Raw genomic sequence first — 13,343 nt, 5'->3', positions numbered from 1 at the left:
CTAATAGGAGATGCACGGCTAAATCTCCATGTAACTGCCCTGATAACTTCTGCAGGTTTCTAGTGACTCTTTTGAATTAACTAATTCATTAAAAATCCATTTGGATGGCGATAACTCTTCCATATGTTGAACCTTATCCAGCATATTGTCTGATCCAATGATCTGCTTTTCAACAACAGGGAATACTAGACAACCCATGTGGTGTCAAATTGAAGACAACGGTTGTGTGCCTGAACAATAAGAGTGTGTGAAACAGCCCCAAATTTAAACTTCTTTTCCAGATGAAAAAATAAGTAAAATAATTAGCTAAACTATTCCTTATGGCTGGGTACTTGTGAAATTCTGATCTTAAACAGCTTCAAAATGACTTGAAAAACATCATCAAATGCCATGGAACAAAAACACTTCCAAACCTGAAGTTTAATCTTAGACAACCAGATCCTTATCTGCATCTCCGAATTATAAATGACCTCTATAGAAAACAGATTTTAAATTCAGGTGTTTACATCTGTATTTAGCACTTTAAGTGTGACATTTTAAACTACATTGTCTCCAAATCTGATTAAAACTAGGCTGTTCTATTTTTGCTCTGAATTGTTCAGTCAAAGAATATAACGGAACAAAACTCACTTTCTATAGGAACACATCCCTACATTTTAGATGATGCATTCCACCAATCAACCTCTAGGTTACATGCAAATTAGATAATACTTGAGGAAACAAAAAACAATCAATTTGAATTCTCAAAACAAATTCAACAATAAGGACCAGCAATCCAAGCAACAGTCTAGTGATTGACTCAAGTATCAGAATGCTTTTACACCAAAATAGGATTTAAAGTGTCAAAAGCCAACCAACTTAACTACATACTTGGAGATCTGCTGTAAAGCTGGATAACAAACAAACAAAATAGTATGTGGTACCCCAAACTATGGCACATGGTTCTATAATAGGTGCAAACTAGTTTAGATCCTGGTTAGAATAACTACATTTTTATGCAAGTGAATATGAATAATCAAGGCTTTGGAGTGTGATGAAAGAAAACAAGTGTGGCTCATGTGCGTGGCTCTCAGGCCACACAATAGAAAATATCTCACTGCATTATGTCCTGCCATTCTGTACAGACTTCTCCTCATGGGTCTCTCACTTTCCTTGCAACTCCTTTTTGCTGTACAGTACTACAACCTTACAAAATGTTCCAATATTGTTATATTTGGAGCAAGGGGATCAAGACAGTAGATACTGCAAGGTGAAAAGGGTAATACATGATCAAAATCAGAGTATACAAACCAGCACCTGAATTCACAAGGGCATTGGCTCCTACAGCAGCAGAAAAAGAAAGAGTAGATGGCACCAATACACTGGCTGAGATTTCCCCCCTTTCAGATAAGAGCAAGCCTCCTTTTAGGTAACAGAAAGCCATCATTTACCTAAAGCCCAGATGCAACTGCACTAATTGCTTGGCATCTAGTTGATAAGGCTTAAAATATAAATTTATACTGAGAATTAGTATGCCATCCTTCTATTAACAGCCATGTTTTCCCCCACAACAACTAAAGTCCCACACATTTCCTTATACTTGAGATAAATGAGTGACCTACCTCAGTGAGCTCCCAGGTGATGCTAATAGTCCAACACAGGCCATAGCTGCGGATCAGTAAAGCCTTCATTGCCCACCCCCAGAAGTGCCCAAAAGCAAATATATCAAAGTGGCTGAGGATTCTCTCCCAGGTGATAACATGGCAATTCACAGCATACTCCTGTTAAAGACAGAATATAAAAACAAACAAAAAGCCTTCGGTGAATAGACAAATGCAGAAATGCTAGAATGAAGTAACTACTTTCTATCCAGTGCAACAAGCCTGAAATTGTAAAGATATTATTCCCCTTTTTTCTCCTAAACTCTGTGGGAAAGCTTGCAGTGTTACCACACAGTTCCAATTTGAAGAGAGAGGACAGACCATGCTTGGAGGAGCATATATTTCTTATGTAATACAGGAACAGCAGGAACAATAAAATCAATAATAATAAATAATGAAGCAGGAATAATGAAATCAATAATAAAAGCAGCAGTACTTGAAAAAACAGATTCTTTCCTTTTCTTTGGGAGTTCTGATTTGCAATAACCACCTTTCCCTGTTGTCATGTTGTCTGGTAGTCAGAAATTGGTGGCTAATTCTCACCAGTTTAAGACATTAAGATATTAACCTCAATATTCACTTGGCTATCTTTTTGTCTTATTTTCCTTACTCAATTTGCAAGAACCTATTCATATTGAGAAGGTTCAGTCATAGGACTGAAGGGAAAAAAACAACAATCAAAGTGAACTTACAACTGTCCTGTCACAGATGAGCTCACACAAAAAAACCTCTTCTTTCCAACCCTCCTAAAATACACATTGCCATCTGCAGGTGACAAAACAGCACTGCTCAGTGTTGCTGAATTAAAGGATTCAGCTTCAGGCCCAAACCATGATCAAGTTGAAAAAGAACTGATAGATACATAATTAAATCCTGGTCTCTGTGAGGACAAGAACACAATTTCACACAAATACATTTCCCATTTCTTACGCTCCCTGTCAAGAGGCAGCTAGGTCTATGAAACCATAAATGCTCCTTGCTGGTGTTGCTCCCTGATAGGGAGTGGGAATGACAGGGAATGACACTGGTTCTTGCAGATGCCAGTGCTGTTCATCATTCAGAGAAAGGTGTGTCACCTGTCCTAAAGATGGCAAAGCTGTAGCTTTATCACAGATACTCAGAGATTTGAAACTTATTTGCTGCATTCTGAGTACAAGTGGGAACACTCTGGCACAGAGCTGGACAAATCCACATGTAGATAGCAGCTCTGGTACATTTCTTTTTCTTTATACTCATACACATACAGAGAAAAAGATCCAGGTTCAAATCCCAGGAAACCCTGAGTTGACACTTGTGTATCTTAGCCTACATATACACACAACACTTACAGCCATAAAAGTAATTTCAGAAAAAAAACCTTATTCTTCATGCCCTGATATACAGATTACACAAGAAAACTTTTCTGCTTTTATTTTTATGCTGTACCATATTTTTTCAACTGCACCTCTGCTAGTCATACAGTGAAATGTGTTTAACTTCCTTTTATTCTCAAGTACAGCATGTGTTCTTCCTTTTATTCTGCCAGTACAGCAGAAGAGACCAAGCTGCAGCCATCATTATTGCAAATTTACTTCAACTTTCTTTAAGTGATCACATCAGGATCAATAGCAGAGTCAAGTTTTTGCCACTACAGTCAGGACACCTGCTGTACGGTAATTTGGCAACAGTACTACTACTAGTCCTCCTCTGACCTGAATTATTTCTAGCTCAAGTGACAGGAGTGCCAGGTGAGCCTGGCTTATGAACAGGCTCTACATATCAGCTCCCTTTTGTTGCTCAGCAACGTCACAAACCCCCATGCACATGCTGCATTTAGGAATGTGCCCTCCCAGCACCCTAGCAGCAAGCTGTCCATGCCTCACCACCACCACATATCCTGCAAACTAAAGTCACAGTCAGTCTCTGGATCTTACAGCTGCACAGTATACTGCAGTAATACTACAGATTAACTGAGGTGCAACATCTGAAGCATTCAGTTTTCCACAGAAGGAGCTCATATGCAGCTCTCACTATCAATCAACTAACATAAGGTAACTGCACTGTAAGGATTTCCATTTTTTCTTACATGCTACAGGGCAGAGTTTTGCAGCTGCTACTAACCAAGGACCGTGTGGTAATTGTCATTGGCAAACAGAAATTTACTACATAAGACAATCAGTTTACTTGCTTACTCTTGGGGCAAGAACAGATGACAGCAGATGACCATGGTGCAGAAAAACACAAAACACAGAGCAAAGAGATGCTACTCAGTTGAAGTAACTCGATGTGACAGTAAAGGGTAAACCAACAACTCTTACTTCTACCTAAAATAACTCTCTTCTGATACTCAATCATTCACACCCTCTTTTGCAATGCAAGTTTGTGCATGTCATGTCAGCAAATTAAGATGCATTCCTTCCCACTCAGGTAAAACACACTTAAGTAGCCAAAGTGTCCAATAAAATGCCAAGGATACATACCATAATGTCTGCTTCCCTTGTGGCATACCGAAGATTAGGATCCAGCCAGTACATGACTGCTTTTACCTGCTCAAAGTTAAGGAAGAGCACGAACACCAGGAACAGAAAATACAGCACACTGAGACCTGCAAAAAGACTTTGCTTTAGAATCACACACATAAAACTCCTTGTGCCACTGAGTCCAGAAAGCTGCCTTACAACTGATACTCAATGCGTGCCTGGTTTGCACAAATGAGTTTTCTATACACAGCAGTTACACACCCAAAAACCTAACGGACAAGTCAGGTGATAATCTTTGAGCATTCAGCCTTTCTTCCATATCACCTTCTGTTTCACATTCTGTAATACACACTCAACTGTATAAACCCAGACCAAAAAAAAAATAAAAAAAAATCAGACTAGATAGTTTCAGCACAAGTAGCACAAGCCTGTGATCAGATAGCTCGGCAGTAAATGGTACATTAGGATCACAGGATTGTTTTTTTTCCAACACAAAGATCAATTTATTAATTCCACCTGGCAATTCTGAGCTGTGCTTACAACACAGAGTAGCTACAAACATAAACCAGCATACTGGCATGATCAGTTAGTTCTGCCAGTTGGAAAATTTACTGTTTCAATCTTCTCAATATAAAGATAATGATACATTTTTACACCATTATACACTATGAAATACTACCGCATTTGGGATCACCTCCTCTTTCTTCCCAATGCCAAAATAGAGCCTTATTAAAAGAAGGAAAACTTGTAAGAACTTAAATAGAGTTCTGCATAGACCTGTGGATAGACAAAGCTGCTTATGGCAATACATCTTTACATTGTTCACAAGTTCACAGACATCTAAGACTACATGAACACTAACACTAGTTCTATAGTCTAATACTCAAACTTACTTGTGTCCTGCAATGTCATGGTGGTAATGTCATGGAAGGCAGAAAAATTAACATGAGTAAACTTAATATCTTCCATCTAAAATAAATTATAGCAATTCTTCAGCAAAAAAAAAAAAAATTATAACTAGAGATTAACTGCCAGATTATGGAAGAGAAGTTCCATTCAAACGCACATGCATGTACAGGAAGCACATATTGCCCTCTGCAGCACATCCTGAAAACACAACAGGTACACAGATGCCCAACTACTGGAATGAGCACAGCCTGCAGGTGGGATGAATCTTGAAACACCAAGGTGCTACTCCTGCCTTTCACATACTGCACAGGTGTGAGACCTCAGGCCAGAAGAAGCAAAATTACAAAGGGGAAAATGTTGCTCCTGAATGTTTGCAGGTTTTCCACCAGAAGCACAGAGGCTCTGAGAATGTTCTTTACTTTATATTTGCTCAGAAGGGAGCAGTAGGACCTGTGTTTCCCCCAACACCATCAGGATTCATTAAGTACTATCTAATCAGCAGTACCCCCTCAATGTCAGCAGATGAGTAATCAACTAATTTTGGAAGCTATTTATTTTTAGCTAAATAAGATGGCTAAGTATAAGAGAGAAGTATTAATAATCCCTTAAAAAAAAAAAAAAAAAAAAGAGGGGTCAGCTTTTAAAGCAAATGTGCCTCATTCTCTGTAAGCAAGCTTAACAGCTAGGCTATGCTCTGTGAACTCTGAATTATGTACAAATACAATTTCTTATCCTTTTGCCATGTAATTCACGTGTTTAAGGATCAGGATTTCACTCTGATTCCTGTAATTAATGGAAATATTTTTCCCCAACTATAAATGCAATTAATATTTACATTAATTTTATGAGAAGAAAAGCTAAAAAGTAAAAAACAAAACAAAACAAAATACCCAAAAAACAAATGCATCAGGAATACAAATGTATGTTGAGCTGCACAACTCTGCCTTGTAAGAAATGAAGGAATAGCACATTTTGTAGATAATGAAAAGAAATGCTCTGTTGAACTGGATTTAGTGAGAAGTCAACTAGCTCATACAATAGTTACAAAAACTTTTTAGAGTGGGAAGAAATGGTGTTAGAGAGGGAACAGAATTCTTTGTTGTAATCCTATTGCGTCCTGATTAGAAGGAATGCTCCTTTTCTGACAATTTAATTTACACCATCTTGACACAGAAACTCCACTGACATTTCCCAACATAATTAAGAACAGATTATCAGTAATTGCTCAGAAGTGGGAAGGAAGAGTTATTCACAGAAGTATAATGCACAATTATATTTCATGACAAACCTATTCATCTCATCTGGGGGGGAAGCGTGGGGACTATCAGTCCCACAGAAGCACCACATGAATTAGGAAGACAAACTTACCAAAAACCATTCGCCATATTGCAGGGTGGGGGCGTGTAAAAGGCCCTGTGGATAGTAAACAAAAAGCCTATTACAAGACAGTCCATAAGTGCCACACAATCTGTTTCTGAGTTCTCATATGAAGATTTGGCACAAACATTGAGAAATTCTCCATCAAGGTGTGTAACGTACCACGAAGTTTGGGGATCCTTGCTATATATTAAAAATAAATAAAATGGCAGCAGCAGAACTGAGAGGGACAAGACACTGCCTATTAATAGGACAGACAAAGTGTTCAATTATTTTAATGGGAGCTACTTCCAAAACAGTTATATACTATTTGCTTAGCAGATGCTTTATTGCAGCTAAAAATCCCCCAATCTGGATTCCAGACCACAGCTAACACGTGGCTTGAAACCATCAAATACAATTCCTTGTGCATTAGCAAAGAAAAATGGTGCTCAGCTTCTAATGACTACAAAATGTTAACAAACAGGCATATAAAAAGAACTAGCAGACTAAATACTAGACATCTAATAGGATTTAAAGCACCTGTGTTCTTTACCAGGGCCACTATTATATACTTTAGAACCAATGATTACACTGACTTTATTAGATCAAAAACCTCTAAGCCCAAAAAGCAGAAGACGGAAATGTCTAAACCAGACTTACATTTTGACACGAATTACACATTTAGGTCACAAGAAGTGGCTGAATTTTCAGTGCATGCTGAGGATCCCTCTTTCACAGTTATAAGCGTGAAATTCATTTTTCTCTGACATTCAGTTTTTCAGGGATTACTTTTTGAAAGCCATCAATTAATGAGGTTCAAACATAAGAAAAATACTTTCCAATCCTGAACTACAAAGCAGTCATGCACACAATCACTGTTCACTTGCTTCAGGATGTTGCCACTCCTGAGATTCTTTGGAGTTGACACAATAATTATTCTCTTGCACACAACAAGCAAAAATTAGAAATGAATCAGGAAAGATGCCATTTCTTCCACTGGATTGTCACCCAAATGACTTGCCCCTTTTGCACTTTCTGCTGCCCACACAATTACCAGAACTTTCATCTGCCTTTAATTTCTACCAAACAACTGTGGTTTTACATTGTAATGTGATTTACGTGGCTTTTAACTATCACTAGGTGATTTATGTACTGTGCTACATCTTTAAGAATTTGCAGAATGACACTGCTAAAAGTAAAGGTAAATTCATTTACTGTATTTCTTGAGCTGGCAGCATTATTAGCAACTGTGAGCTGCAACTGTGCACCTGCAAATATGGACCCTGATTTTGAAAATGTGACTTCCTTGTTAGATAAAGACAAGCTATAAATAACTTATCTCCCCTCAGAGTGACTGCAACCCATTTTTAGACTGTTCTGTAACACAAAGGAATTCAGAAGTTAAAAAAAAATACATTTCAAAGAGGTACTTCAATCAAAATAAATACAGTGGCAATAAAGAGAAATTTATGTGTTGCAAAAAGTGATGTATGAACCTTACTCACCATTGGGAAAAGCTAGAACACTGATGATTAGAAAGAAGAAAATCACAGAGAGGATACCCCTCCAAATATTTTCCTCTGGGACAGAATCATCCCTGAAGAGACAGAGAGCATCAAAGTGTTAAAGTGCCATTTTAAGGTTGAAGTTGAAAGACACTGAGTATATAATTATTTAAATGAAGATTACATAGAAAAAAGTACAAGAAATAATCATGCTGGTTAAGTACCAAGTCAAGATAAGAATTGCACTGAGTGACTTTCACTGCACTTCTAGCTATCCCTGTTTTCGTGGTCTCTGCAATCCCCTTTGTTCCCATGGCCTGTTCCCAATGACAAATACCTTGTGCAAGTGCCAGGACAGGGCAATTAATTATTATAATCAGCATTTAATATTCTAATGCCCCAGGTTCCTGTACCCTAGTCACAGCCCAGAGAGTCCTTCTGCTGGGGCTGGGGGAAGCCCACAGAATAGTTTCTAGGCTGTGTGAGGCAAAGTACTGCGTTTAACAGTGACACAATTGAACTTAAAAGAACCAGAGGAAAATATTAACCTGCTTTGTGATCTATTAAGCCATAAATCTGAATGAAATACAAGGTAACATTTGTGCTATTGTCATATTACAGCCAGAAGAGAGATCTAAAAATTCAGTTTGGAATAACATGGCACACTTGACTGAGCTCCTCTTTCTTCTCAAGATGTTAGAAAATAAAAGATATAGTGCAGAAAGATGACCAAAAAACATATCCAAGTCTCATCAGCAGTCAGCTTCTAGCAGACCTCAGTAATAGGCATGGAAAAACTTCCAACTATAATTATAAGCACATTATTAGTAATATATAAAGTAATATTTAACAATGCATCAGCTAGTTCTACTCCGAGTTTTACTATCGTGGTACTTTCATGTACTTGTGGTCAGTTTATCTATTTAAATAATTCCTTTATTTATTCCCAGTACGTGATATAAATAAAGAAAAATCCCTATCAATGTTAGAGGGACAACAGGTCTTCCTGGTAGAGCATCTGGCACATGGCTGAATGGTTCAGCAAAGAATCTGTGGCAGCATAAATGTGTTCCACCTTAGATATATGCTACAGTCATAAAATATTTCTCACTTTGCCAGATTATTTTCCTTTCCCTCAAAATTGCACCTCAACAGTTCCATAGCAGACCCTCATCATCATGAGGCACTTAAGCACTGCGTTAGTTCATCTGTATGGCAGGAAAAAGTACATTAAACATGAATGGTTCCTCTGCAGGCCTTTGGGATTCCGTACAGCATTTCTCTCAAACCAGCTGACTCCAGATAGATACACCAGCAGATACACCAGTCATTCTCCTGCAGTCATGCTGCACAGGCTGAATCCTGAGCTCCTGGCCTAAACTCTGGCTTCCTTGGCAACCCCAAAAGCCTGGTGTTATCCACAGCTTTTCCAGACAGAGCGCCAGATTCCAACAGCTCAGACGAAGCCATATTCCTGCTTTAACATACACAAATAACACACACTCACACACTGTCACTGGTGTCATCGAGTATGGGGATTCCTTATTATTTTCTGAAGAAATAAGAAGTTCCTGAAGTCGTATCAGCACACAGTTCAGTGCAGCCAGATAAGAACTGAAGGGCACTGTGATCACATCAATTGATTCTCACTCCAAGGCCCTCACCTTTGCTTATCAGCATTGAGGGTATCACTCAGTTTCAGCAATGCTGTTCTAATCTTATTGGTTTAGGGGGAAAAGAGTGCCAGAGAGACACTGCATGAAGCGTTAAACTGCTTCTCGTTCCAAGCGAGTGGTAGAAGCATTTCATTTTGGTCAGAGTTACCTTTGAGAAGGCATAGGTACCCCATCTCCTTGCCAGAAGCAGGTAAAGGCAGGCAGCAGCAGGAGATGGTTAGGATAAGAATTACAGTGCTTTCCTGAAAAGTTATTTTGGGGAACACCAAAAGAAACAGAGAAGCAAAATAACTGTCAGAGGAAAGAGGCAATCACGACAAGCTGCAATCAGGAAAATGTGCTAAATCATCTCTTCACTTCGCCTTAGGAACTTTGATGCTGACTTTGAAATATAAGCACTCACGCAGCACAAATGAGGCTTGTGTGGGAGGACAGAAGAAAATTCTTACAGCTTAAACCCACTTCACAAATGTATTTTTCAAGTCTGGGTCTTTCTGCAGAAATAATAAAAAACCCAAAGTGTATCATATCTGCACGATCTTTTCCTCTCTCTTGATCTTCTCCCCATTCCAGAGCACTGTAATAAACTAACACATTACAAAAACATAAACATTTCTTATCACATAAGAAAAAAAAAAAATTAGGACACTGAACTGGAATAAAAATAGTTAGAGCACTAAATTTAGAGCATGTGGGAGGAAAAAAGAGAGTCTTCCAAAAATGCACCTAAATCCATAATAATCCAGTTTGAACAAAGGGATGTAAAAAACTACAGATCAACACCCTCATAGGTCTTGTTCCTGCTCCTATAAAGCCATGCACATCACGCTAGAAGCTGCCAGTCTGCCACCTCCCTCAGTCCTTCTTCCAGCAGCCCTCCTGCAGGGCCACCATTTCCTTTCTCAAGGGAGGGAAAGAATAAGGAGAGCTAGAGCCACTCCACTCCTCTGCTCTGGGTGCAGCCTGGAAGCAGAGGAGCCGCTGTCTGGCTCATTCAACAGGAAACAAGCAAGGCAGCTGCAGCCATTGTCAGAGGCACTAGAAGGATGTGCTTTAAAAACAGATAACCCACTACTCCACACTTTAAAATGGAGAAGCTAAAAACACTCTTCTTTCTCTGGATTATGATTAATACGAGAATGTTACTGCTATCTGAAGCAGAGTTTCATCATCAGTTGTCAGCTCAAAGTCAGTATCATCTTACTCTCATTGATCCCAAGGGAGCCTCCACATTATGGCTTGCTGCATCCAAGAGAAAAGTATTTTCTAATTTGATCTGAACCCTCTTGTATTCCTGACACTGAACAATTACAGAAGAGGCAAGAGAGACTTCAAAGGAAGCAGAATTTCCTCTGCCTGCACTGCAGTTCCTGAAAACAAAAATAATTTACTGAAGATGAATGTATTGTGGAAAATCCCTTGCTTAATATAATTGATCAGGGGCGCTATGGAACAACTGACAGCAGAAAGGAAGCAAAGAAGAAGAATCTCTCACATCTGAACTGTGTACAGTCCTTAGAGCCCTTGAGATAGAAATCCAAATGCAGCCACTGGAGATTCACACAGTAAGCTGGTGGGAGTAGGAAGATGAGAGCTGGGAACACACACTGACAGCATGTTGGGTACTATTCCCTCTCCATCTCAGCTTCTCAAAGAGAACATATGGTTTGGGTAGTGTTCCAAATAAGGCAACAGAGGCAGCACATTGGTATCATCCCCATTTAAAAAACTCCTGGGAGAGCTGGAGATAGCAGAAAAAGAGGAAAAAAATGAACACGAAAGCAAACAAAGAAAAAAGTAACTCTCACACCCTGTGAAGAGAATAAGAGAAGAGTTAAAGAGAAGCTGATAGTACTTAAACACAGGAAGTGAGGCAGAGAAGAAAGGCAGACAGGGAGAAGAAAATGAAACAGAAGTCAGTTAGAAAGCTACCAAGACAAATGGAAATAAAAGACAGCAATCCTCTTGGGGAACAAGTAACCACCACGACATTAAAGAAATATTCCAAGGGCCATGAAGACTGTAGTTCTGAGCTTGCTGGCTGACTCATCCTCTACTTGGAAGAATTAAAGGTAAAAGTCCTTTCTTCTCCCAAAGGTGAGTGATCAATTCCATTAATCCTTCAGAATGATATTTGGATGAGAATTCCCTAATAACTCATAAATTTGACTTAAATTAGATCAATTTGACCTAAATCAGCCCTACAACAGGACGAGTTACCAGATGGAGAAATAGGGCCCTCATAGGAAAGATTCCTAATTCAATATCATACCAAAGCATAGAAACATACCTCTAATTTAAGAATTAAAGAGAGATCTCTCAGACAGTCACCCTCAGCTAAAATCTTGCCACCTGAGTAGAACAAGTGTTTATCAAGAACACCTTCACTGGGGCCATATATAGAAAATACAAGAAGAAAACACACACTCAGGGCCATGTGCTGCTACACACTTTTACGCTTCCTCATGCTATTTTCTCAGCCCAGCCCAGGCACAATTGTTACTTCTGCAGCTGATAGAACCTACCCATTTGAATCTTTAATACACATGACACACCAAATTGTATCACAACCCTAGGGATAAATAATTATGTTCCACTGTCAAAGGCAGAGTATAATCAACGAGGCTACTGCAATCTGAGATTAAATACATACTACAGCACTAAAGCATCAATGAGTCCAAAACTCAACGCATTAGTTTAGTTAGAACCTCACAGGAATCACTTTTAATCTTTCCCAGCCTCAACGATCTTGTGATACTGAGGGATGTGCTTTTAGTGGGTTATGGTGGAAGTGGGTTGATGGTTAGACTGGTTGGAGATGATCTTAGTGGCCTTTCCAAACCTTAATGATTCCATAATTCTATCAGAGGCTGCATGACATCGCTTTGGGGAGGATCGTAATGCCATCACATCCCCAGATCCACTCAATAGGAGGAACAAAACGAATGGGAAACCTGGAAAAGCAGCGCAACATACCCCATGGACACTGCTACACACTTCGTTTACAAACGGGGCTCCTGGAGTTACCTGTGCCCACTCTGAGCTTTATCACCATAAACGAGCGCAGCAGTGAAACCCACAGAGCTTTTCCTGTGGTGGGGAAAGGACGTGGCCGGGCTTACCAGAACAGGGGCCTAAGTCCACGTGTGATTACCCTCAGAAGTTACATGCAAATGACAGCACAAAGCAGCCACTTCTGCCCACCGCACACTTGGTAAATTACTACTTGGGTGATGTCATCGCTGAGCTCCTTGATAGCCCAAGGAGAGCCATTTCTGGCTACTGCTCAAAGCACACGCTCGTTTTTTTTTCCGTAAAGGAAGCCACAAAACGGCGGACAAGCCCGAGGAGGGGCAGCGGCAGAGGACGGCCCCTCATTGAAGGCTCTCCCCGCAGGGCTCCCTCAGAGCACGGCGCACACGGCCCGCTGCTGCATGCACAGCTCCCGCTCTCGCCCCGCGCGCCCCCCTTCTCCTTCCCCCTCACCCAGGGGCGCGGCGCGGGGACGGAGCGGGGAGGGGCACCCACACCTGGTGAAAGCGAAGGCCATGAGGCTGAGGATGGTGAAGCTGAGGAGGGTTATGGTGTGCGGCCGGTAGAAAAACTCCAGCGTGATGTCCTCCACCTGCTGCTCGTTGATCATGCGGAAGTGCAGGCGGTAGTTCACGTCGTCCTTGCTCAGGGTCCGGCTCCCCACGCACGCCGCCATCTCGACCCCTTCCCCTCGGCTCGGCCCGGCCCGCCCCACCCGAGCCCGGCGACACCGCCGCCGAGGGGAAAGCCGCCGCGCCCGCC

General features: G+C 40.5%; 1 protein-coding gene across 2 annotated transcripts in view; it reads right to left on the bottom strand.

Moving 5' to 3' along the window:
- The window catches only part of PTDSS1 (phosphatidylserine synthase 1), a 29,528-nt gene extending 16,195 nt beyond the window's left edge, over positions 1–13,333 (bottom strand). Inside the window, exons 1-5 of one of the 2 annotated variants that reach the window (XM_052703294.1) lie at positions 13,079–13,333; positions 7,873–7,964; positions 6,377–6,421; positions 4,100–4,224; positions 1,602–1,760 (exon numbers count right to left, since the gene is read on the bottom strand). In XM_052703294.1, coding sequence (XP_052559254.1) covers positions 1,602–1,760; positions 4,100–4,224; positions 6,377–6,421; positions 7,873–7,964; positions 13,079–13,257 — 600 coding nt within the window. In that variant the 5' untranslated portion in view covers positions 13,258–13,333. The remainder of the gene's footprint in view (positions 1–1,601; positions 1,761–4,099; positions 4,225–6,376; positions 6,422–7,872; positions 7,965–13,078) is intronic. The other variant, XM_052703295.1, reaches the window with a different exon arrangement.
- Positions 13,334–13,343: the final 10 nt, after the last annotated feature.

Source organism: Tympanuchus pallidicinctus, unplaced genomic scaffold (assembly GCF_026119805.1).
Source record: "Tympanuchus pallidicinctus isolate F22 unplaced genomic scaffold, pur_lepc_1.0 scaffold5, whole genome shotgun sequence".
Taxonomy (NCBI): Eukaryota; Metazoa; Chordata; class Aves; order Galliformes; family Phasianidae; genus Tympanuchus; species Tympanuchus pallidicinctus.
Note: the sequence above shows the minus strand (reverse complement) of the source record. Positions and strands in the feature narration are given on the sequence as shown.